General features: G+C 33.6%; 1 protein-coding gene across 1 annotated transcript in view; it reads left to right on the forward strand.

Annotated features, from left to right (window-relative positions):
• Hectd1 (HECT domain E3 ubiquitin protein ligase 1) overlaps nucleotides 1-26,027 on the forward strand; it is a 94,367-nt gene that overhangs the window by 49,530 nt on the left and 18,810 nt on the right. The window contains exons 15-26 of the mRNA XM_015487577.2: nucleotides 4,561-4,695; nucleotides 5,476-5,622; nucleotides 6,624-6,718; nucleotides 8,557-8,662; nucleotides 10,602-10,736; nucleotides 11,654-11,793; nucleotides 12,046-12,369; nucleotides 13,755-13,921; nucleotides 14,016-14,192; nucleotides 17,592-18,428; nucleotides 19,109-19,330; nucleotides 23,006-23,139. Of these exons, the coding sequence (XP_015343063.1) occupies nucleotides 4,561-4,695; nucleotides 5,476-5,622; nucleotides 6,624-6,718; nucleotides 8,557-8,662; nucleotides 10,602-10,736; nucleotides 11,654-11,793; nucleotides 12,046-12,369; nucleotides 13,755-13,921; nucleotides 14,016-14,192; nucleotides 17,592-18,428; nucleotides 19,109-19,330; nucleotides 23,006-23,139 (2,619 nt within the window). The remainder of the gene's footprint in view (nucleotides 1-4,560; nucleotides 4,696-5,475; nucleotides 5,623-6,623; nucleotides 6,719-8,556; nucleotides 8,663-10,601; nucleotides 10,737-11,653; nucleotides 11,794-12,045; nucleotides 12,370-13,754; nucleotides 13,922-14,015; nucleotides 14,193-17,591; nucleotides 18,429-19,108; nucleotides 19,331-23,005; nucleotides 23,140-26,027) is intronic.

Below are 26,027 nucleotides of genomic sequence, written 5' to 3' on the forward strand. Positions count from 1 at the left end.
GCCCGGCTCCTCCCCTCTGGCTCGAGGACAAATCAAGAGAGACTCGGGTGTCTGTGCCTCACCCTTCCTACCAGGAGACCAACTGTTTCTGTCGCCGCTGGTATTGATGAAGTTGTCTCTCCTCCGCCGCTTTCTGAATGTTTTTTATTTAAAAAATTTTTTTTATTCTTTTTAGTTACACATGACAGTAGAATGTATTTTGATATATCATACATAAATGGAGTATAACTTTCCATTCTTATGGTTGTACATGATGTGGAGTTAACTGGTCATGTATGAACATAGGAACCTACTATCTTTCCCATTCCCATCCCCACCCCACCCCCAGCCCATTTCAGTGAACTTCCACTCTCCCACCCCCACCATGCCTATTGTGAATCAGCATCTACATATCAGAGAGAACATTTGGCCTTTGTTTTTTTGGGATTGGTTTATTTCACTTAGCATGATAGTCTCCAGTTGTATCCATTTACTGGCAAATGCCATAATTTCATTCTTCTTTATGGCTGAGTAATATTGCATTGAAATACAAGGCTTTTTGTATGCTGGGCAAGTGCTCTATCAGTGAACTACATCCACAACCAACCCCTTTAAACTCATACTGAGATTATTAATGATGATAATATTTTTAGTGACACAGTGGGATTAAAAATGATCATTATAGTTTATAATCTGATTTTGTACTTCTTGATAATGCAACTTAACTGCTTGGCTCTAAATTCAGATAATTTTGGTGCTCAGTTTATTGGCTATCTTAAATAAAATCACTATATTAAAAAGATATCAGGGCAGAGGGTGTAAATTCAGTAGAGTGCTTGCCTAGCCATGTGCAAGGCCCTGATCCTAGTACTGGTGGGGGGGCAAGATATAGGGAATACTCTCCATTTGCATTATTGAGTTCAGAATCATAGTATTTTTAAATTCTATTCATCAGATATGCATTGTTCTTTTAAATGGCTAGCAAAATTCCATCTTTATTATATTAGTTGCTCTGCATTTTTTATTTTTTAAAAGTATAATTAACATAATCCCATAGATTAAACATTTTCAAGTTACAAATGTTTATTTTACCTTATAATGGTAATATAAAATAGTGTTTAAGTATATATGCAAAGAATGCTTATAACTATTCTCATTATTGGAGAGTACTTGTGATTAATGCATTTGATTTGGAGAACTTTTTACATAGAGGGCCACAGGAGGAGCTCATGTCTTTAATTCCTTTTGTGACTGTGTTGGATTATATCCTGAGGCTATTTTCTGATGCTAGACTTTGGGAAGAACAGCTTCAGTTTTTTTTTTTTTTTTCTTATGAGTATATGTTTGCCCTTTATAGTTATATAATTTTGGGGTTGCTCCTGTGTTGGTTTTTTTTTTTTTTTTTGAGTTTAAGGCCAGAGATTACTTAGTATATGTTGAAGACATTTGAGAAAGAAATTTAATACTATTTAAGATGGTCTTAGATATTAAAAGGAATTTGAACTAAGTATAGTTGTTATTATTCACAGAGGCTTTATCAAGTGATGCATATGTAACCTTGTTTTATGTTTTTTTATGTTTAAAGATACCTTATTTAATGATTTAATGTGTATGGTTGATTTGTTAACAACATTGAATTGGCCAACAGTATCATCATACCAGAATAAAACTTTTTTTTTTTTTTTTTAGTAGCACAGTTTTTATTCTGTAAGATTCATCACAGGGCTGGGGATGTGGCTCAAGTGGTAGCATGCTCGCCTACAATGAGTGAGTGAGTCACTGGGTTCGATTCTCAGCACCATATAAAAATAAAGATATTATGTCTACTTAAAACTAAAAATTAAATATTTTTAAAAAAAGATTCATCACAGTGTTAACAACTAGACAGTACTTCTGCACTATGTTTTGAGCGGGCATATAAAACAGTGAAATTACAAAGAAAAAAGCGCAAATGTGAAAAAGAAGACACTGAATAGACTGAAAAGGATATTTATTTACAGTATGAGAGCTGAAATCAGTATATCACCTTGTTTGAACTGAGTTGGGAACATGCATATTGGGCAACTCAAATTTTTGCTAAATAATGCATGTCCATAAATGATCATGAAAACGTTAGAAACTTTGATTTGAGACTACACATTTATTGAATAATCAAATTTGTAAATATGAATCCTTGAACAATGATAAAACTTTTTAAAACTGACACTTATCTCAGGGGTTAGTATAGATTGAGTAGCTCTTATTTGAAGTGCTTGAAACCAGAAGTGCTTCAGATTTTGGATTTTTTTGGGATTTGGAACATTCTCATATTCATGAGATATCTTGAGGATGATACCCATGTGTAAACAAAATTTGCACTTTCCCAATACTACCAAAAATCCCCCACTAACCTGATTTGTATTTCATGTACACTGCCTGAAGGTAATTTTATACAATATTTTAAAATAATTTTATATGTGAAATAAAGTTTTATGGTGTGTAATTTTCTGCTTATGACATCATATTGGTGCTCAAAATTTCAGATTTTGGATTTTAGGAATAGTGATGTTTAACCTTTGTGTTGAGGATTATTGATTCTTTTTTTGTGTGTGCTGGAGATCAAACCCAGGATCTTGTGCTTTCTAGGCAAGCGTACTATCAATGAGCCATGTATTTTCTGTCCTATACTTTCTTGATTTGAATTGAAATGAGAAGTAAGTCAGTGACCAGTTGGTTGGCTGTTCTTTTATGTATTAGTGAGTTTCAAAATATACTATTTTAGCTGTTAGTTTTAACCTCAAGTTTACTTATTTTTTTTTAAATTTTAACTAAAATTAAAGGTCAATGGACCTTTATTTTGCTTATTTATATGCTGTGTTGAGAATTGAACCCAGTGCCTCACACATGCTAGGCAAGCACTCTACCACTGCGCTACAATTCCAGTCCCCAGGTTTACATATTAATGCTCTTTTATAAAGGAATAGTTTCTTTGAAGTTGTCCAATAACCTGAAGTTGCTATCTATAAATTCTGAAGGACATACATAGTAGAAAGGTATTATGTACTTTAAGAAGAGGTTCTTTATCTTTTGTGTTGCATTAGAGATATATTGAGTTAGTTTGTGATTAAAATATAATCACCTAAACCATAAATTTACATTATTTGAGCATATATTTGTAAATAGTGTCATTTACTCAGTTTTGTCAAATTTAAATTTAGGACATATGGATTGTTCTCTCAAATAACTTTATTTTGACTTAAATAACAGATGATTAGTGCTCAAATTGACAGTAACATTTTTTTTCTCATGATGAAATATATAAATTTATGAGTGCCAAGTATATATTATGTGTGAATAATTTTAAAAAACTTAAGGTAAGTACCTTAATGTTGAAAGGGTCAACTTTGGTTGATGGAGTTTAATTTTCCCTTTTTCAGGGCTTATTTATACTTGGTTTGTTGTTTTGGTTACCAGGAATGCTTAACCACTGAGCAACATTCCCAATTCTTTTTATTTTGAGACAAGGTCTTGCAAAGTTGCTGAGGCTGGCTTTGAACTTGTGATTCTCTTGTCTTAGCCTCCTGAACCTCTGGGATTAACAGTGTGTGCCACTATACCTGGCCTTATTTGTATTTTCTAATTGGTTCACCATAAGTTACTTTAATTATTTAAATAAAAGAGCAAAGTTAAATTTTTACAAATTATGTAAATTTATTTTAATAAGTACTCATTTGGCATATAACTGGAAAGTTTAAATAACCAAAATGTAAAAATATGAGTTATTTTAGTTAATATTTAAAATTTACTAAAGTTGCTTTATAACCATTGGAATACTTGACATATATGAATAGAAGAGGTAATGTTTTTGGAAGTCATTATGGCACAAAAACTTTATTTCTAGCTGGACACATTGGTGCATGCCTGTGATCCTAGTGGTTTGGGAGGCTGAAACAAGAGGATCACAAGTTTGAATCCAGCTTCAGCAAAAAATTTAGTGAGGCCCTAAACAACTTAGGGAGACCCTGTCTCAAAATGTAAATTAAAAAGGGCTGGGAATGTAGCTTAGTGATAATGTGGCCTTGGGTTCAAACCCCAGTTACAGCCCCTCCCCCCACCAAAAGAAAAAGAAACCTTTCTTTCTTTCTTTTTTGGGTACTGGGGATTGAACTGAGGAAGGGCACTTGACTACTGAGCCAGATCACCAGCCCTATTTTACATTTTATTTAGAGACAGGGTCTCATTGAGTTGCTTATTAGTACTTTACTGTTGCTGAGGTTGGCTTTGAATTCAAGATTCCCCTGTCTCAGGCTCCTGAGCTCCTGGGATTACAGGTGTGCTCCTCTGTGTCTGGCATCTTTCTTTCTTTGTTTTTTTTTTTTTTTTTTTTAGGTTGTTTGTTTTGTTTTCTTAATTGTTGTTTTGTTTTTTGTGTGCTATTGATTCAAACCCAGGGCCTTGCTCATGCAAAGGAAGCACTCTACCACTTTAGTTACACCCTAGCTCCCAAATTTTGTTTCTCAAAGTTTTATACATACATGTGAAAAGAAAGAGTTGCAGAATTGCTAATTGCAATTAAAATTCACATTTGCTTTATTTTTGTAGGTACGAACTATGGCTCGAGATTTATATGACGACCACTTTAAAGCTGTTGAAAGCATGCCTCGTGGAGTAGTGGTAACACTCAGAAACATAGCAACTCAATTAGAATCATCTTGGGAGCTTCATACGAATAGACAAGTATATCATCCTCTTGATTTTTATTATACACAGTGAATTTTATCTTAATTTTTTTCCTGCCACTATCCTTCATATTGGGTGTTGAGTAAGGGTCAATAAATTATGATCCTCTAGCTTAAACCTGGCCTGCCACCTGATTTTTCTTTATGGTTTTGTGAATTAAGAATGGTTTTTCTGGGGCTGGGGTTGTGGCTCAGTGGCAGAGCACTTGCGTAACATGTGTGAGACTGGGTTTGATCCTCAGCCCTACATAAAAATAAACAAATAAAGGCATTCAATCTATCTACAACTACAAAAAATTAAAAAAAAAAAAAGAAGAATGGTTGTTCTATTTTTAAATTATTGAAGAATCAAAAGAAGAAAAATATTTCATGACACATGGAAACCAGTCATTGTCCACAAAGTTTATTGACATAGCAATGTTCATTTGTTTTCATGTTTTCTGTGAATGCTTGGGTCTTACAATGGCATGTTCAATAATTTATTTACAGTGGGCCCTGTATTAAAAAGGCTACATTGACCTGTGATAGTCATAATTTGCTTTAATAATTGAACTTTTAATCTTATTTAATATCTAATTTATTTTCATGATAATTGGTGTTCTGATGAATTATTATTATCATTTTTTATGTGTAGGGTGGTTGGTGTTGAGGATGAACCCAGGGTTTTTAATATGCTAAGCAAGGGCTCTACCACTGAGCTATATCCCTGAACTATGATAAATTATTTTTTAAAAACAATTTTGGGGGAGGTGTTCACCAAATTTTGTTTTTCTTTTAGTGTATTGAAGGTGAGAACACTTGGCGAGATTTAATGAAGACAGCTTTAGAAAACCTAATTGTACTCTTGAAGGATGAAAACACAATTTCACCATATGAAATGTGTAGCAGTGGTTTAGTACAAGCACTTCTTACTGTTTTAAACAATGTAAGTTTATTTAGTGAACCAAAGTATAAAATATAGTATAGTTTTTATAGTCTAAAAATTTTTGTAACTATACTTCTGGTAGAGTGATTTTATGTTGTTTTTCTATTAGATTTAAAAACTGAGTAAATATTTATAATTTCTTCAATATTTCTAATTTCTTCAAGTGTATTATCACTTTAAGCCAATTGCATCAAATTATTGAGTCAATTTTGATTTCTAAGTTCTCCAGTTTGTTCAGGATTTTTTGAATGAACCATTGAGTCTAAGATTTAACATTAATCACTATTTTGATTGCCTCACAAATTATGTAAAATAAAATAAGGTTTAGGTATGAACAATGAAAGTTTAGGAAGTTTATGTGAATATTTGATAAGTATTTATTAATAACCTTACATAACTACATAGTTTACCTTGAACATTTCTTTGTTGTGGTAATTTTTCCACTTTATTTTAATGAAAGAAAAGATTTCTTCCTATTTCATTTCTACTGGCCATTTTAATTTCTTGTGTTATATGTATGTGATAATACACTTTAAACAATTTCATTGTTACTTCAGTGAGTCTTATAGTCCCTTCATAAATTTTTCTGTTTGCTCTGTGTTTCAATTTATTGAACTTACAGTGATTATACAGTGTTACATCATTTAGTAATATCTACGAAATGGTTTTGAAGTACCAGTTTTCTTCTAACACTCATTAAATAATACTGTAAAAATGGAAAATTTTGATTCATGTAAAATTTGATAATACTTTGCATACTTTGGGAAACGTTGATTTAGTAGTGAAATTGTTGACTACCTTATAACATTGAAAAAAAATCTATTATCCATGGCTGCTAGCTATACAGTGGAAAGAATTTTTTTTGAAAGATTAAATGATTAATGATTTCATTCAAATTGTATTGAGAATTTTTAATATAGTAATATTCATGTTTCCATGAGTTTTTGATAAATTTTAGTAAGTTTTTTTGTTGTTGTTCTTTGTCCTTTGTTTTTCTTTAGAGCATGGATTTGGATATGAAACAAGATTGTAGTCAACTGGTAGAAAGAATAAATGTTTTCAAAACAGCCTTTAGTGAAAATGAAGATGACGAGAGGTAAAATCCATGAGCTGGGGGTTTAACTCAATGATCTAGATAATGTGCAAGAAAGCTTATTTAGGGGCTGGAAACGTAGCTCAGTAGTGGGAGTTGAAATTTGATCTCTGGCTGTTTATTTGATGTTACTAGATGATAATTTTTTTAAGGTATGGTAATAATATTTTTTAAGTATTTTTTTTGTAGGGATACATACTCAAAAATATTCAGGTGAAATGATATGATCTCGGTCATTTCTTCAAAATATATGGGAAGGAGAGAACTGGTTGCGGTGTAGATAGGCAGCAGTTGAGGATTTAGTTCAGTGGCTTGTCTCATACTGGCCATACTGGACTGGGTTTGGTCCTTTGCCCTGGTGGAGAGAAACAGATTTGCTATTAGTAGCACGTTGCTGAAGCTGGATTATGAGTTGATGAGGGTACATTATTACTATTTTGTGTGCTTTTGAATGTGATTGAATTTATTAAATGAAGTTCAGCTAGTTTAAAATTGACTTAAAAATATATTTTTGATCAGTACATATTATAACTTCATGGATGATAATTTATTGAAATACTGTTATTTAAACTATTGCAAATATTAAAACATGCTAATCTTTTAAGTATAACTTTCTTTTACAACTTTATTGTTTTTTATTTATTTTTTATTATCTTTTTGGTGGGGAGAGGTACCAGGGATTGAACTCAGGGGCACTTGACCACTGAGCCACATCCCCAGCCCTATTTTGTATTTTATTTAGAGACAGGGTCTCACTGAGTTGCCTAGTGCCTCGCTTTTGCTGAGGTTGGCTTTGAACTTGCGATCCTCCTGTCTCAGCCTCCTGAGTCACTGGGATTACAGGTATGCGCCACTGTACCCAGCGATATACTAGTCTTGATTAAAGCATCTTTTCACATAAATTGCTGAAGTGGTATTATTGTATTAAATCTTATGGGTGGTTTTAACAGTTTCTTGATCCAAATTTTCCAATTATTTTCCAGAAATGTTATGCCAAATTATTCCTTGATAAAGTGTATGTTATGATACCCTTAACACCAAATATTTTCATTTTTAAAACTTCTTGGTGGGCACTGTGGTGCATGCCTATAATACCAGCAACTCTAGTGGCTGAGGCAGGAGGATTGTAAAATCAAAAACAGCCTTAGTAATTTAGGATGGCCCTAAGCAACTTAGTGAGACTCTGTTTCAAAATAAAAAGGGACTGGGATGTGGCTCAGTTGTCAAGCATCCCTGATTTCAATTACCAATACCAAAAACAAGGTAAAAGAAAAAATTTGCCAGGCATGGTGGTAAATGCCTGTAATCCCAGCAGCTCAAGAGACTGAGTCAGGAGGATCACAAGTTTAAAGGCCGCCTCAGCAATTTAGTGAGACTCTATCTCAAAATGAAATATAAAAAAGGGCTGGAGATGTGGCTCAGTGGTTAAGTACCTCTGGATTCATTCTCTGGTACCAAAAAAAGAAAACAAATTCTTTTGCTGGGTGTGTTGGCACATCCTGTAACCTCAGCTATTTGGAAGGCTAAGGCAGAAGGATTGAAAGTTTGAGGTCAGACTCAGAAATTTAATGAGACTGTCTCAAAATAAAAAATAAAAGGGCTAGAGATGTAGCTCTGTGGTAAAGCACCCTGGGTTCAATCCCCAGTACTGTCAAAAAAGAAAAAGAAAGAAAACAAAAATGAAGAAACATAAAACTTTGTTGTTGTTTTATAGAAATTATACTTCTTTTTGTACCCATGAAGAAAGCAGAGGACCTACTATTATAGATTATTGTAGTTTCTGCATGAACATTTTCATGCCTTTACATCAAAGCTCTTAACAATTATTTTTCTCTTCATAGTCGACCAGCAGTTGCATTAATTCGAAAGTTAATAGCTGTATTAGAATCAATTGAACGTCTACCTCTCCATTTGTACGACACACCAGGATCCACATATAACCTCCAGGTAACCACGAAAATGTTGTTGCTAATATAGATGAATGTATTTGGGAAGAGCAATATGCTTTCTTTTTTTAGAAAAACTTCCATATTGTATAAAGTAAGAACAATTCTGCTTCATCTTTAAGGTTTTAATTCAAATGCCATTTGATTATTCTTTTTAATGACTCAATATACTGGCATTTTAAATTTGATTGAATTAATGTGGAATTTAATATTGTAAGTAATATACTTGATTGATCAGTTGTAAGTAGGGATAGGTAGTTTATCAGTGGAAAAAGCAGATTTTAAAAGTTCTTATTCTAGAATTATGTGTTGCATCCTGTTTTATTCCATTTGAGCTGGTATAACAAAAATACCTTAGAGTAGTAATTTACAAACAACAGAAACTTAATGCTGACAATTCTGGGTGCTGGTAAGTCCTAGAGTAAGGCACTATCATATTTGGTATCTGGTGAAGACCTAGGTAAGTCTTCATGTGCAAAAAGGGATGAACAAGTTTCCTTGCCCTTCTTTTATTTTATTTATTCATTTATTTTTGTGGTAGTGGGGATTGAGTCCAGGGGCACACTACTATTAAGCTATAACCCAGCACTTTTATTTATTTAGGATCTCATTGAGTTGCCCAGGCTGGTGTAGAATTTGTGATCCTCCTTCCTCAACCTTTACCAGTCTCTGGGGTCACAGATATGTGCCACTAATTTTGTCTTACTTTTTATTTTAATTTGTCATGTTGGGGATTAAACCTCAGGATGCTTTTACCACTGATCTGCACCCCACCCAGCCCTGTTTATTTTAAGACATGGTCTTATTAAATTGCTGAGGTTGGCCATGAACTTTTTATCCTCCTACCTCAGCCTCCCTAGTTACTGGGAGTACAGACATAATGCTAACACAACTGGCTGGGGCCTCTTTTTATTAAGGGTGCTAATCTCATTTCTTAGAGCTCTACCCTCATGACTTAATCACCTTCCAAAGGACCCACCTCCTAATACTACTACATTGGGTATTAAGTGTAACTGTTAATAAGTGACTAAGGATTTATATATGTCAAAGCAGTGCCTACTCAAAGCAAACAAAACTTGCCTATACTAGACTCCAACACTAAAAGGCTTATCCAGCAAATTATACTATACTTGTTGTACCTGACTATAGTGTTTAAACAGACATAGAGGGCTACTTTGTGTTTTGTTTAGACAGAGTAATAGGAACAAGGAGACTGTTTGAGCCATCCTTCTTAGACTTGGTAAGTCTATGAGCTGATGAATAGTCCCAGAGACTGGAAATTTAACCCATTATATAGTCATATGAACATGAACATCTTGTATTACATACTTTTCATTTTAGGAGATTTGATCCAAAGGCAGGAAGGCCAGGAATGTGCCCTCTGGTAATTTTGCAGTCTGAAATACTATTGAAATGCACATGTAAATATTTAATAATGTTTATAGTAATTAGTTCAGATTTATACAGAAACACAACTACCTAAAATTGCTAGTTCTATCCTTGTTGCTTGTGTATTGGATTAAAATCTATCTTGCATCTTAAAAAGATTATTAGCCTTAGATAATGTATATTCTATCTTTAAAGGAATAAGCTAGTTATTTACTTTACAGAAACTTTCCTGGAAAATTGCAAGTTATAAGTTAGAGATTTAATATTTCTATTAAAGTGTTCTATAATAATTTTACTTAAACTCTTGTATTATATACTTGTTGTTTAGAAATTCTGGCAAGTTTACTTTGTTTTTTTCTCAACAGCCAATATCATTTATTCAGTGATCATTTAAAAAAACAATTATCAGAAAATAGACATTATTCATCAATCTCTTCATTATGGCTAGATTTTATAAATCTCAGTTGCTGTAGTCATGTAGCATGGGTTATTTTTACACTTCTAAGGAAAAAAAGGTATTTTTATGAAGAATTTTGATCATTTCCGTGTAGATACTTACAAGAAGATTACGATTTCGGTTGGAACGTGCACCTGGTGAAACTTCATTGATAGATCGGACTGGCAGAATGTTGAAGATGGAACCCTTAGCTACAGTTGAATCTCTAGAACAATATCTCCTAAAAATGGTGAGCTTTTGTTCTGCAAGTATATGCTGAAATAAGCATTCTCTATTGTGGTTTAGCTTTTCAGAACAGTAGTTAAGGGATGTATGTATTAAATGATGTTATATAGTTTGACCCAGTAATTCCATTCTTTTAGGAATTAGTTTTAAGAAAATAATCTTTTAAGCTAGGCATAATGTCACGTGCTTGTAATCCCATTGACTTGGGAAATTGCTCAGCCTGGGCAACTTGGTGAGATACTATCTCAAAAAGTAAAAAGAGCTGTGGATGTAGCTCAGTAGTAGAGTGCTTGCCTAGCATGTGCAAGGCCCTGAGTTCCAAACCCCAGTATGACAAAAAATAAAAAATAATAATAATCTTGTGTACACTGTGAATGCCTTCTACATAAAGATGTTTGTTATATTAGTTTGTAAATGCCCATCAATAAAAATCAAGTGTGTAATTATTTCTTTAAAAATTAAATTATTTTAACAGGTAATTGATAATTATTTCTAACAATTTTAATATTATATGGCTATTAAAATTTGTGATGATTAAAAATAATTGAAAAATGCTTTTGTATGCTATCATCAATATCTTTTATTCATTGAAATAGATAAAAGTAATACTGCAATATTAAGTAGTGGGGTGCCTGTATTTTTTTTATATATGGTATTCAGTATTTATGTAGGTATGTATGTATTGGTGCTGGCAATTATTTTTCCATTATTTTAAAATGACCATTTTTTGGTTTTAAATTAATTATTTTTTTCCATATTTTTACCAGTGTATTATAATTAAACATAATGGTGGTATTTGTTACATATTCTTACACGCACACTATATAAAATGAACATTTGTTATATTAAAATAAATATAATGACAACAACTTGAAAATTTCATTATTAAGGTGAATGTCTTCCATATTTTGCTTGGTTTAGGTAGCAAAGCAGTGGTATGATTTTGACCGATCTTCATTTGTTTTTGTTCGAAAATTAAGAGAAGGGCAAAATTTTATATTTCGGCACCAGCATGATTTTGATGAGAATGGAATCATTTACTGGATTGGGACAAATGCAAAGTAAGTTATTCGTTTTAAACTAGTCTGGCAGTATTCACCTGAATGCTGGATAGTCAAATAAAATTTGAGTATCCTGCAGTTTAAGGAATTTTTTTCTTGCTGATTAAATTTAAGGTTATCTAAATTACTTCTTATGAAGAAAAAAAGTCTTAAGTTGCTAATTGTAGAATTTAACTAGTACAATTTTATATTTAAAAGCTAATGAAAAAATGCAGAAATGTTAATTTCTAATTTTTCTTTATTTTTCTGTAGAACTGCATATGAATGGGTAAATCCAGCTGCTTATGGACTTGTAGTAGTAACATCTTCAGAAGGAAGAAATCTACCGTATGGTCGCTTGGAAGACATATTAAGTCGTGATAATTCAGCTTTAAATTGTCATAGTAATGATGATAAGAATGCCTGGTTTGCCATAGATCTGGGTCTCTGGGTAATACCATCAGCATATACTCTTCGTCATGCTCGTGGTTATGGAAGATCTGCCCTGAGAAATTGGGTTTTCCAGGTATCCAAAGATGGACAGAACTGGACTTCTTTGTATACCCATGTTGATGACTGCAGTCTCAATGAACCAGGGTTAGTTGAGGAGTCTTTGCAAATTGGAAAACTCAGTAAAAAGCTTTGTTTATTTTTATAGTTGTGTACTCTAGAGTTCTCTTTGTGAAATAATGAAGCAAAATTTTCTTTTTGTAAACAAAATCACTTGATCTGTACTTAGGTATTAAAGCTTTGAAGTATTGGAAACTTTGTCAAAAAGTATAGGTTAAAGATTAGTAAAAAGCTGAGCATATTTATTTTAAAATTTTTATATGTATGTGTGTGTTTAGTACATGAGTAGAAACAGCAAAAAAAATGGGATTAATATAAACTCTCCATATAGTCACATTGTACACACGAATATTCAACAAATTAACAGTGGCTTTTATTTCAAAGAAATTTGTTCTATTATGTTTTGCTTATTTATTTGTGGTACTGGGAATCAAATCCAGAGCTTTGCATATGCTAGGTAGGCACTCTGCCACTGATAAATATCCCCAGTCCTCGTAAGTTTTACTTATACATTATGTCACATTCAAGGGTCATTACCAGAATATGGGGTTAAATTTCTTTCTGTGTTTGACATATTATGAAAAGAGCTTCTTGTCATTAGGATTAATAGGTAATATTTCCTATCTTTTTAAGCTTTGGAGTTAAAAATTTTAAATATATTATTTAAAACTTAGCAGGAATTAAAGAACTTTTTTTTTTTTTTTTTTTTTTTAAAGATAGAGTGAGAGAGAGAGAGAGAGAGAGAGAATTTTTAATATTTATTTTTTAGTTTTCGGCAGACACAACATCTTTGTTGGTATGTGGTGCTGAGGATCGAACCCAGGCCGCACGCATGCCAGGCGAGCGCGCTACCGCTTGAGCCACATCCCCAGCCCTTAAAGAACTTTTTTAATCATAAAAGCTTATTTCTTTTCCTTGTAAGCTTTGTTTTATATTTAGATATTAATTGAATCTTTTAGTGTTATGAGTCAAATTAATAATATACTTTTTTGGGGGGTTTGGGTACTGGGGATTGAGCCCAGGGGCCCTTAACTACTGAGCCACATCTCTATCCTTTTTTATTTTTTATTTTGAGATAGGGTCTTGCTAAGTTGTTTAGGGCCTTGCTAAATTACTGAGGCTGACTTGAGCTTGCAGTTCTCCTGTCACAGCTTCCGGAGTCACAGCAATTATAGGCATGTTCCACCATGCCCAGCTAATGATATACATTTAAACATTTTATTTTTAATGTGTCTTGACCCTTTCCCCCATTGATTTCTTGATTCTTGTAATGAATTGCTTAAAGAAGATGAAAGTTTGTTTTTCCTAAAGCTTTCTATTATGGAAGAAATCTTCTCAGCTTTTTTCTTTTTTATCTGTGTGAAACATCTTTTTTATCTGTTTAAAAACATTTTTCTATAACACATTTATAGGTCAACTGCAACTTGGCCTCTTGATCCACCAAAGGATGAAAAGCAAGGGTGGAGACATGTGAGAATCAAACAAATGGGCAAGAATGCTAGTGGACAAACGCACTACCTCTCACTATCGGGATTTGAAGTTTATGGCACTGTAAATGGAGTATGTGAAGATCAGCTAGGTAAATAGAGGATATGAGATTTTTAAAAAAATTTAACTACAATTTATTTATAAAAAGTGATTTGGATTATATTTCTGAAATTGGTCCATTACAGGGAAAGCAGCTAAAGAAGCAGAAGCTAATCTTAGAAGACAGAGACGTCTAGTACGCTCCCAAGTTCTGAAATATATGGTTCCAGGAGCTCGTGTTATCAGAGGCCTTGATTGGAAATGGCGTGATCAGGATGGCAGTCCACAGGGAGAAGGCACTGTCACAGGAGAACTACATAATGGTGAGTAGGTCTAGCTTAGCACTTATAATATAGAAGTACTTAAATTTTAAGAATTTTTTTGTTATTTGGGATAATTTTATAAATTGTATAAAAGTATCCAGACTATATAGAAAAACTGATAATGATTTCACTTTAAAATTAGAAAAATGTTATGTAGAAATAAAAGAAATTTTAAAATTCTTGGGTTTGGGGGCTGGGATTTTGGCTCAGCAGTGGAGTGCTCGCCTAGTGTGTATAGGGCCCTGGGTTCGATCCTCAGCACCACATATAAATAAATAAAATAAAGGCATTGAGTCCAACTACACCTAAAAAATAAATATTAAAAAAAATAAATAAAATTATTGGGTTTTGACTAGAAACTGCTGTCATTTTAAAATGATTATCAAGCTTATCCTTTTTTTTTTTTTTTAAATTTATTTTTCTCAAGTTTCCTTTGGGCTCAGCTCTAATTTCTTATGCTTAACAGGATTAACGTTTTTACTTATTTTTCAAGAAAGCACGGAACAGAAACAGCTTCTATTTTTTAGTAGATTGTGATTATTTCACAGTGCTGCTTGGTCTACCAGCTTTGGGGAGGAGAATTTAAACTTTTATGTTAAGTAGGGCTTACTGTGTAAATCAATTTCATTTTTAATCTTTGATGGTATAGATTTTAATCAAGTCCTTACCCACATAATAAATTGCTTGACTCTCAAAGCAACTACTGAGGCTGATTTTTTTATTTTTAGTTGTAGGTGGACAAAATACTTTTATTTATTCTTATGCCATGCTGAGGATCAAACCCAGTGCCTCATACATGGAGGCAAGTGCTCTACCACTGAGCCACAACCCCAACCCTGATTTTTTTTTTTAATAACTCTAAGACTGATTTATTATATAATTTGCCAAAATAATAGTGGATTCATTCCTGTCAATTTTGCCTAATATTAAAATATAAAATGTTCATATTTTCAACTTCTACCAAAAATTTAAAGTGACAGTGCTTAGGAGAATAAACTAACTTTTAATTTCATAATGTATTTGTATTTTATATAACAAAGTCATTTGTTTAAATAAATCCTTTGATTTTTATTGCTTGTATGATTCTGAACCTTGAATTTATCAAATGAATTTATGTACCACAAAACCCTAATTGTAAATCATTATAATCAAAGCAAGTTTGCAGTGAAGCAAAATTTATAGATACTACTAATAGTTGAGATGACAATAGTACTGTTCAATTTAGAAATTTAAAATGTCATTGCTTTTAGGTATCTTGATTCTTAGAGTAAGTTTATATTCTGTTTCCCCTGAATTGTTTTGGCCTCAAAGGGTATGACTTAGTAAGAAGAGGCTAGTTAGGTACATGTGAATGCAGTTCATCTTTCTCTGGTTGCAGTCAGCTGAAATAACTGCATAAGAAAATATGAAAAAGAAAAAGAAAATAAGAATCTTAGTATCAGAATTTATTATTTAAGAAAGGCCTATTCTTTGCTGATATTACAAATGTAGAGATTCAGTTTGGGTTTAAAACCTTTATGTCCAAAAAGTTCTTAACTTTCAAATACTTGAGCCAACCATTTCTAATAATGACTAGTCTTTGTCATTTTGGGCATAGGAAGAGTTGAGAGTTTCATACCTCTACATTTAGGTATAGTGTGTATCTCTCTTTATAGTTCTACTAAAAGGTTTTAGGTCCCAGTTTAAACAAGCCTACTAAATGATTAACATTTTTTAGTATTTTTTCTCCCTTCTGAAGAATCTCTGTGTTGATAGTGATATCCATTTATTTCACAGATATTGACTACTTACAGTGTAAAGCCATTTTCTTGAAATTCAGATCTTCAATGATCAAGAAAAAGTATGATTTCCTGCCTTCTAGATAAAGCTAACATGATTATAAATTTGATTAGAACTGTGAAATAATTTTTTTTACCAATACAAAACTCATTTTTATTTGGGATTGGAATGTTGTTGAACCTTGATTAGAACTGTGAAATAATTTTTTTTACCAATACAAAACTCATTTTTATTTGGGATTAGAATGTTGTTGAACCTTTCCTTTTCTCATGCTTTTCTGTATAGCAGAAGAGATAGTTAAAGTGTTGATTCTTCAGAGGTTATTTCAGTATACATAATATATTGAAGCAATTGAAATCTCATCTAAGCTACTTATGTAGATTTGGGGCAGTCAGTTTTCCTTTCAAAGAACTCATGTACAGACAAACCCCACAGGTAATGCAATATACTTAAACCCCTCTGAGCTTTATCATAAATATAAATGAACCTGGTGTAAGGGTGGTTGGGCAGCTGAGTATGTCAGTGGATGTGTATCCTGGAACTTGCACTCTGTGCGTGTGGGTAAAGTACTTTTAAATTTTCTAAAAGCTTGGTATACTTAAAAAGAGTAAATGTTTTTTGTGTTTGTTTTTTTTTTTCCTGAAGTAATTGGCTTATAAAACTAAAATAAAATAGTAAAATTGTTAATTTCCTCTCTAATGGGCAATTTCTCTCCCACCACTTTTTTTGGATTCCCTTTGGGCTTTTATAACCTTTTTTTTTTTTTTTTAAGTATTTTCCAAATACGAGTAACTATAAAATTGAATATTATGATGCTCAGTAGTTCTTTATGTATTATTAGCTTTAGAGCATATAGGTTCTCATAAGAGCTAAGCTGTTTTTTAAGTTTTGTTTTAAAATTTTCTGTGCTTATTCAGATTTATTAAACTTAATCATAAGAGAATCAAATAACCACTGAACTTTGAGAACACAACCGAAATGCTAATATAATGTTTAATTTGAGCTAGTAACCTAAAATTTCTATAAGTGATCTATGAATATTTTATTTTAGAGAGTTTAGCCCTTTTTTTAGATAGTAGGGTGGCACTTTTTTAAGAAAGAAATTTGACCATGTAATCATATCTAACAATTTAAAACCTTTTTATTTATTTGCTGAAGCTGCAGTACTTAACCATTTGCATCAGTCTTTTAAAATTTTTTAAAAATTCCTCCATTTGATATATAACACAAAAGATGTAAACACGACCACTAACATTATTTTTAAAAAATCACTAGTCTTCAACAGTTCAAAAATAAGAGTTTCAAAAGGTTTCCCAGAAATCTTTTGTACAGTACATATTTTAAATTTGTACAGTACATATTTCTTTTCCTTAATATAATTTTATTATGAGAGTTTAATAATTCAGACCTTCAAATAGCTAGATTAATCATGTATAGTCAAAAAATATTTCAGTTGATTCAAGTCCAAAAATTTACATTTTAGTTGGCAGACCTTAAATGATTGTAGAAATTCAGGAAAGTACAGCACTGATGAAAAGCTGATCCCATGTTGTGGAGCTACTATCTGACACGCTCCTGTCTACTTTCTGCTGGGTCTCACAAACTCCTGTCCCTTTCCAGGCTGGATTGATGTCACCTGGGATGCTGGTGGCTCAAACTCTTACCGTATGGGCGCAGAAGGAAAATTTGACCTCAAGCTTGCACCAGGGTACGACCCTGATACAGTGGCATCACCCAAACCTGTTTCATCCACTGTTTCAGGCACAACGCAATCATGGAGCAGCTTGGTGAAAAACAACTGTCCAGACAAGACATCTGCTGCTGCAGGCTCCTCAAGTAGAAAAGGAAGCAGCAGTTCTGTGTGTAGCGTGGCCAGTAGCAGCGACATCAGCTTGGGTTCGACCAAAACGGAACGGAGATCAGAAATTGTAATGGAACACAGTATAGTTTCAGGAGCTGATGTACATGAACCAATTGTTGTTCTTTCATCTGCTGAAAACGTCCCTCAAACAGAAGTAGGGTCATCTTCCAGTGCAAGCACGAGCACCTTAACAGCGGAAACGGGAAGTGAAAATGCTGAAAGGAAGTTAGGCCCTGATAGTTCTGTTCGTACTCCTGGGGAGTCTAGTGCAATATCCATGGGAATTGTTAGTGTTAGCTCTCCTGATGTTAGTTCTGTATCTGAATTAACTAATAAAGAAGCAGCTTCACAGCGACCCCTTAGCTCTTCAGCAAGTAACAGACTGTCAGTGAGTTCTTTGTTGGCTGCTGGGGCCCCTATGAGCTCTAGTGCAAGTGTACCTAATCTGTCCTCAAGAGAAACATCTAGCTTGGAAAGTTTTGTAAGGAGAGTGGCAAACATAGCACGGACTAATGCCACGAACAACATGAACCTAAGCCGAAGCAGCAGTGATAACAACACTAATACTTTGGGGAGGAATGTGATGAGCACAGCAAGTAAGTGAGCTTTTCCTTATGGAACCCCATGCTTTTTCCACTGGAGGGATATAAAATAGGGTCTCATATATTCATGTGTAGTGGCTGCAGTCTTTAACAAGATCATTAACCACGTTGGAGATGACATCAGATTTTAACACTTCAGGAATATGAGGTTAAGTTTTATAGAATTACAGTATTTTAAGACTTGAGCTCAGGTATGATAAAGAATCTTTTATTCTGAAAGGATAAAACAATAACACATTTTTCACTCCTTTGTGATAATTGGTTTAGCAAAGTTGCATGAAGAAATAAACAATAATTAAATATTATAGTCCATTGAAACCAAAGCTTTGCCCTGGTATAGCTTTTTCTTAGCCCCTGAATTCATTTTAGCTTCTTAAAGTTGTTTAATTTAAGAGACTAATGGGTCAAACTAATTCCCTTGAAAAATAAATTGGGAATTATTTTCATTGCTTGTTTCATTTTTTTAAAAAGCTAGGCTTTATATTTTTAAAAATAACAGTACTATAAAAACAAGAATTTTTAGTTGGATTTCAGTTGGGTTCCCAAAGTTGTTGCTTTTCAGCCTTTTATTATTAGTGTGTTTCATGAACTCTAAAAAATGTAAATCTTGTTTTTCTTCAAGGTTCCTACAGTTCTGCCTATTTATACTGATTTGCTTTATTTTTTATGTTTAGCTTCTCCTCTTATGGGTGCTCAGAGTTTTCCCAATTTGACCACACCTGGTACTACATCCACAGTGACTATGTCAACATCCAGTGTTACTAGCAGCAGCAATGTAGCTACAGCGACAACAGTTTTATCAGTTGGTCAGTCGTTAAGTAATACTTTAACCACCAGCCTCACATCAACTTCCAGTGAGAGTGATACAGGTCAGGAAGCAGAATATTCCTTATATGGTAAGTTATAGTTTAAAGTAAAATTATTTAGAAATTTATGTAATGATGCTTTTATTACATTTATCTCATGGGATATTTTTAACTTTTAGTTTAAAAAGAATTATTCCTTCTTATAAATATGGGAACTTTATGTAAGATGGAGAGACTATTAAAAAATTCATGATTATAAAGAAAGTACACTCTAGGAACTTAGATGTGTTATCCTTTTTTACTTTTGTGTTTAATGAAGAACTGTAGTAAACAAAGATATTTGCACCTTTATCAATAAAAGAAGCGATATATTAATAAGCTTTGTAAAGTGATATTCCTTGATATTACCAGGGTCTTCTGGAAATAATTTCCCTAATTGGGTAACATTTGAATTTTGTTAGTTAATTAAATTTTGCTTAGAAAATGTTAGAGTTATATCATCATGTCTTCTATGCTGTAGTCAGAGATGCAGTTATTTGATTCAATTGAAATGTGTATTTTATTAGAAAAGTGATACTTTCTAGAAAATGTAGAAGAAAATTAAAACCATCTAGTCCTCACATTTTAAATCTGATTTGGGGCGTGTCATATGTATGTTTTGTTTTTAGTAAAAAGAGATTGTATCTTTTTAGCCAGCTCTTTTAATTTAGTACCATTTGAAAATATTTTCACATTGTTGAATGGGTTTCTACAAGATTTGAAATGATTGTATTTGTATGTTTCTTTAGGATAAATTCCTAAAAGAGTAACTACTAAATTGTCTTCCAAAAAACTTGCATTCCCATGATTGTTTGAGTACCCTTTACACACATCCTTGATCATATCACCTATTCTTTTTTTTTTTTCCTTTTTCAGTGCTAGGAACCCAGGCCTCACACATGCTAGGTGAGCACCCTAACACTGAGCTACGGCCCCCCAGCCCTCTTCTTTATTTAACAATTGTTTTTTGTAATTTCAAAGACAAAATTTATATGAAGATATATTTTAAGTACTATTTAACCTCCTTTCAATAGGCTCTCTCTCTCTCTCTCTCTCTCTCTCTCTCTCTCTCTCTCTCTCTCTTTCTTTCTTTCTTTGGGACTTGAAACTGGGACCTAGAACTCTACCACTGAGCTATAATCTGAGCCTTTTTTTTATTTAGAGACAATCTTGCTAAGTTGCCCATGTTGGCCTTAAACTTGTGATCCTTCTGCCTCAGCCTCCTGAAGACCTAGGATTATAGTTGTGTATTACACTATACCATGCCCCGTGATTTTTTTTTTTCCCCGTGAGTCTCTGGCCTCTCTTATCCAAAGTCAAAAAATTTGATCTGATGTTTTACGTTTTTTTGGAAAGTGGAATTTCTGTTTCTACTTTGCCTGTTAAGTGTATTTTCAAAAATGATGATGATTATTACACTAGTCTTAAAATTTATTGTTATTTTCAAATGTATTATTTCTCAGAGGGGCCCTCTTTCCCTTCCTACTCATTTGTTAATATGTTAACTTCAGGCTTTAGTTACTAGTCATGTGAAGTTTAGGAAAACTAGATATGCTAGTGAGGAAAAGTAGTTAAAAGTTAGGACTACTAGTCAGTTTTTAAAAATTATTTTTAGGTTCTGAAAATTTCTTTTTCTTCTTTCCTAAAACTTTATGACTCTTTTAAGTCTGCTAGTATAAAGGATCAGAATAACATCACTTCTTCTAATATCTATGTGTGCAATGTAAACTTTTATTGTGACATTTTGAAAACTATGATTTGACTGTTGTATGAAAAAAGGGAAAATGAGAAAAATTGACTTCAGTAAATTGTAACGTATCAGAGACAAATTTCAGTATATAAAGTTGTGTGTTCCATAAGTGATAAACCAAAAATAGAATTGGTTTATTTTCTGTACCACGATATCCTGTTCATGAGAATTGCTATGTAAATTACAAGATGGCCCTTCTTATATCTTAGGGGTTATATATATTATCAAATTTAAGATGCCATTAATTATAAGACACCATTTTTTATATTCCTAAAGCTAAAAATGTTGCCCACTTAAAATGCTGTGTCTTGTCAGCAATTGTGATACATATTCTGATTTCAGAACATTAAATGTTAGAAAATGTGATCTTAAAAATTCATTTAGTATCAGGTCTCTTCCTTTGATTGGTCATCCAATAAATGTGATCCTTCTGCCTCAGCCTCCTGAAGAGCTAGGAGGCAGAAGGACTTATATTAAATATATAGTCCTCTAATTATTAGACTAAAAACATATTTGGTTCAAAGGTGTGTAGATGCAAGTTTCTTATAAATAACCTTCTGGAAGTTCTTTAAGAATATAGAGTACCTCTTATGTTCAGTTCTGATATTATTTTAGGGGTTTTTAGTCCCCTTCCAGATCCAGTAAAAACTTTGTTTTTAACCTCATTAGTTCTCTTTTCATTTTCAATTCTTCTTTTTTTTTTCTTTTGTACCAGGGATTGAACTCAGGGGCACTTGACCACTGAGCCACATCCCCAGCCCTAGTTTTTGTATTTTATTAGAGACAGGGTTTCACTGAGTTGCTTAGTGTCTTGCTTTTGCTGATGCTGGCTTTGAACTCATGATCCTCCTGCCTCAGCCTCCCAAGCTGCTAGGATTACCGGTGTGCGCCGCCACACCTGGCTTCTTACTGATCTTTGACCTTTAATATTTCCTTGCAAATCTATGCCATTGAGCATACTTTTTTCTGGGGGAGGGGTACCAGGGATTGAACTCAGGGGCACTTGACCACCGAGCCACATGCCCAACCCTATTTTGTATTTTATTTAGAGACAGGGTCTCACTGAGTTGCTTAGCACCTCATTGTTCCTGAGGCTGGCTTTGAACTCTAAGATCCTCCTGCCTCAGCCTCCTGAGTGCCTGGGATTAAGGGTCTGTGCCACCATGCCTGGCTTGTTTTCAGTTCTTAAGAACAACTTGTTAGCATTCTTGTATATGTGGGACAATGTAAATTTGACCCAAATCTTCACTGGGGGAGAGATCCTAAGAAGGAAGGAGATAAAAGAAATTCAAGATTATTGAACTTCCTATGTGGTAGATAATTGAAAGATGCTATTTATATTATTTCATAGCAAATATTCATTATTCTTAAGTAGTTATTATTAAGTAACATGCCAGGTCTAAAGCCAGGATTCACTGATTGGCTTTTGTTTCCTTCATAAGATCTTTTATAGCTTATATTTATATATTTATTTTTTACTTGTTAAATGCCCTTGTCTCTTATAGGCTAATAGAGACTGAGACCATGTCTGTTTTGGTTATAACTATGTATGCACCTAGTGCCTAACTCTGTTCTTGGCACATAGCATATGCCCAATAGATATTTGCAGGTAGAATGAATTAATCCAAAGTGTTTCTTTCCACCATATTGTGGAATATGGTATATTCCTGCAATATTTAGAGAATGATAGGGTTGTCTTTGTTAAAAACAGCCTTCATGGTTACCCTTTTATATAATGATTTTGTAGATGCAAATATAGTTTATAGTCATCTGTTATCCTATGTTGTTTTCTACCAGGCTTTTGACTATTTCCCATTATTAATCATGTATGTGTGGTGGTGGAAGATGGGTGGTATCATTCAATGGTCTTTATAAACTTGAACCTTTTTTACCTCTGTTTTGTATGGTCTAAAATGCATTTACCTTGCTATTCTTGTTAATTGTGTTGACAGTAGGTTGTTGGTTTTGTTTTCTAGATTTTCTTGATAGCTGCCGTGCCAGTACTCTGTTAGCTGAGCTAGATGATGATGAGGATTTGCCTGAGCCTGATGAGGAAGATGATGAGAATGAAGATGACAATCAAGAGGATCAAGAATACGAGGAGGTTATGGTAGAGAGAAAGTCCCCCTTTCTTTTCACTAAGATAGGATTTTAAAATTATTTATTCTAATTTGTTATACATGATGCAGAATGTATTACACATATAGAGCACAATTTCTCATGTCACTGATTGTACACAAAATATTTTCACACCATTTGTGTCTCCATACGTGTACTTAGGGTAATGATGTCTAACTCATTCCACCATCATTCCTACCTTCTTTGCCCCTCCATTCCCCCCTCCCCTTTGCTGAATCTAAAGTTTCTCCATTCCTCCCATGCTCCCCCACCCCCCATTGCCATTATGAATCAGCATCCTCACATCAAAGAAAACGTTCGACCTTTGGTTTTTTGGGATTGGCTTGCTTCATTTAGCATTATATGCTCCAACTCAATCCATTTACCTGCAAGTCCCATGATTTTATTCTCTTTTAATGCTAAGCAATGTTCCACTGTGTATATATACCAAAGTTTCCCTTTCCATTCATCTACTGAAGGGCATCTGGGTTGGTTCCACAGTTTAGCTATTGTGAATTGTGCTGCTATAAACATTGATATGGCTGTGTCCCTGTAGTATGCTGTTTTTAAGTCCTTTGGGTATAAACCAAGGAGTGGGATAGTTGGGTCAAATGGTAGTTCCATTCCCAGTTTTCCAAGGAATCTCCATACTGCTTTCCAGATTGGCTACACCACATTGCAGTCCCACCAGCAATATATGAGTGTACCTTTTTCCCCACATCCTCGCCAACATTTATTGTTGTTTGTATTCTTGATAGCTGCCATTCTGACTGGAGTGAGATAAAATCTTAGAGTAGTTTTGATATGCATTTCTGTAATTGCTAGAGATGTTGAACATTTTTTCATATGTTTGTTGATTGATCGTATATCCTCTTCTGAGAAGTGTCTGTTCAGTTTCTTGGGCCATTTGTTGATTGGGTTATTGGGTTATTATAGGATGTTAATAATTGAAGAGAGGAAAAACTAAGTCATAATTAAACTTTGCAGGAAGGATATATGGCACCAGTTTGAAAAGAGTGGTTAAGAATAAAACACTTTTTTGGCTGCATGTGGTGGCAACCTGTGTAATCCCAGCGACTCAGGAGGCTGAGACAGGAGAATCATGAGTTCAAAGCCAGTTTCAGCAACTTAGCGAGGCAATAAGCAATTCACTGAGACCCTGTCTCTAAATAAAATACAAAATAGAGCTTTTTTAGTTTTCAGTGGACCTTTATTTTATTTATTGATACATGGTGCTGAGAATCGATCGAACCCAGTGCCTCACACATGCTAGGCAAGCCACAACCCCAGCCCTAAAGCTGGGTTTTTTAAATCTTGGCTTTGATGAATCTCTTTGTATTTGAAAACTACTAAAATTTCATACACCATTTTTTTTTAAAACAGGTTCAAAGGTTTGTGAACTTAGGGGCAATTGCACTACCAGGGGTGCCTAACCACTACGCTATATTCTCAGGGCAGCCCCCTCCCCACTTTTTGTGCTAGGGATTAAATCCACAACCTGTAGTATGCCAAGTACACACTCCACCAGTTACCTCCGAGATGGATATTATTACCAGTCCTTTGAATTTTTTGAGACAAGGTCTCATTAAGTTACTTAGGGTCTCACTAAATTGCCTAGCATGGCCTCAAACCTGTAAGCTTCCTAAGTCACTGGGATTATAGACATGAGCCTAGCTGACCACAAGTCTTAAACTCTTAAAGGTGTTTTTTTTTTTTTTTTTTTTTTAGTTTCTACTGTTTTACAAGGATATCCATGTATTTTCTTAACAGTCATAACATGGAGGAATGAGGCAGAGTCATAAAACCATAATTTGCTCATATTATCAGAGTTAGGTAGAAAATTGGAACCCAATCTTAGCTGTATAATTCAAAACTCTTAATCAACCACTATGATTGTTTTATAATTTAAAGTCATGCCTCTGATGTCCTTTATTTTATTTTCCTATTTAAAAAATTTTTTTTACTTGTTGATTGACCTTTATTTATTTACTTATATGTGGTGCTGAGAATTGAACCCAGTGCCTCACACATGCTAGGCAAGCATTCTACCACTGAGCTATAACCCCAACCCCAACAAAATACCTTTATTTTTTATGTGGTGCTGAGGATCGAACCCAGGGCCTCACACATGCTAGGTGAGCGCTCTACCACTGAGTCACAACCCCAGTCCTATATATTATGAGTTTCTTTTTCTTTTTTTTTTTTTTTAAATATTTATTTTTTAGTTGTAGTTGTACACACACCTTTATTTCACTCGTTTATTTTTGTATGTGGTGCTGAGTATCGAACCCAGTGTCTCGCACGTGTGAGGTGAGCATTCTACCGCTGAACACAACCCCAGCCCATGAATTTATTTTTCTAAAATGTTAAATATTAAAAAAACGTTGAATTTTTTTGTGTGGTGAAGAAATCCTCAAAATGCTTTCTTAGTATACATTGCTTAGAAAACAGATTAATGCTGGGTGTGGCAGCATATGCCTGTTATCCCAGCAGTTTGGGAGGCTGAGGCAGGAGGATTGCAAGTTTGAGGCCAGCCTCACCAATTTAGCGAGGCTCTAAGTTATTTAGTGAGACCCTGTTTCAAAATAAAAAATAAGGACTGGTGATGTGGCTCAGTGGTAAAACACCCTAGGGTTCAATCCCTATTCCCCCAAAACCAATAAGAAAAAGAGAAGAAAGCATGTTAGCATATTTCTTTACAAAGGAGTATAGTATAAAATACTTCATGAATTTAAAACATTGAATTTATAACTTCTGGAGATAACTAATAAAGAATATGGGATGATGATTATGTGAAAGTTTTTTTTTTAAATTAGTATTTTTTAGTTGTTGTTGTACCTTTATTATTTATTTATTTATATGTGGTGCTGAGGATCAAAC

Source organism: Marmota marmota, unplaced genomic scaffold, assembly GCF_001458135.2.
Source record: "Marmota marmota marmota unplaced genomic scaffold, marMar, whole genome shotgun sequence".
Classification (NCBI taxonomy): domain Eukaryota; kingdom Metazoa; phylum Chordata; class Mammalia; order Rodentia; family Sciuridae; genus Marmota; species Marmota marmota.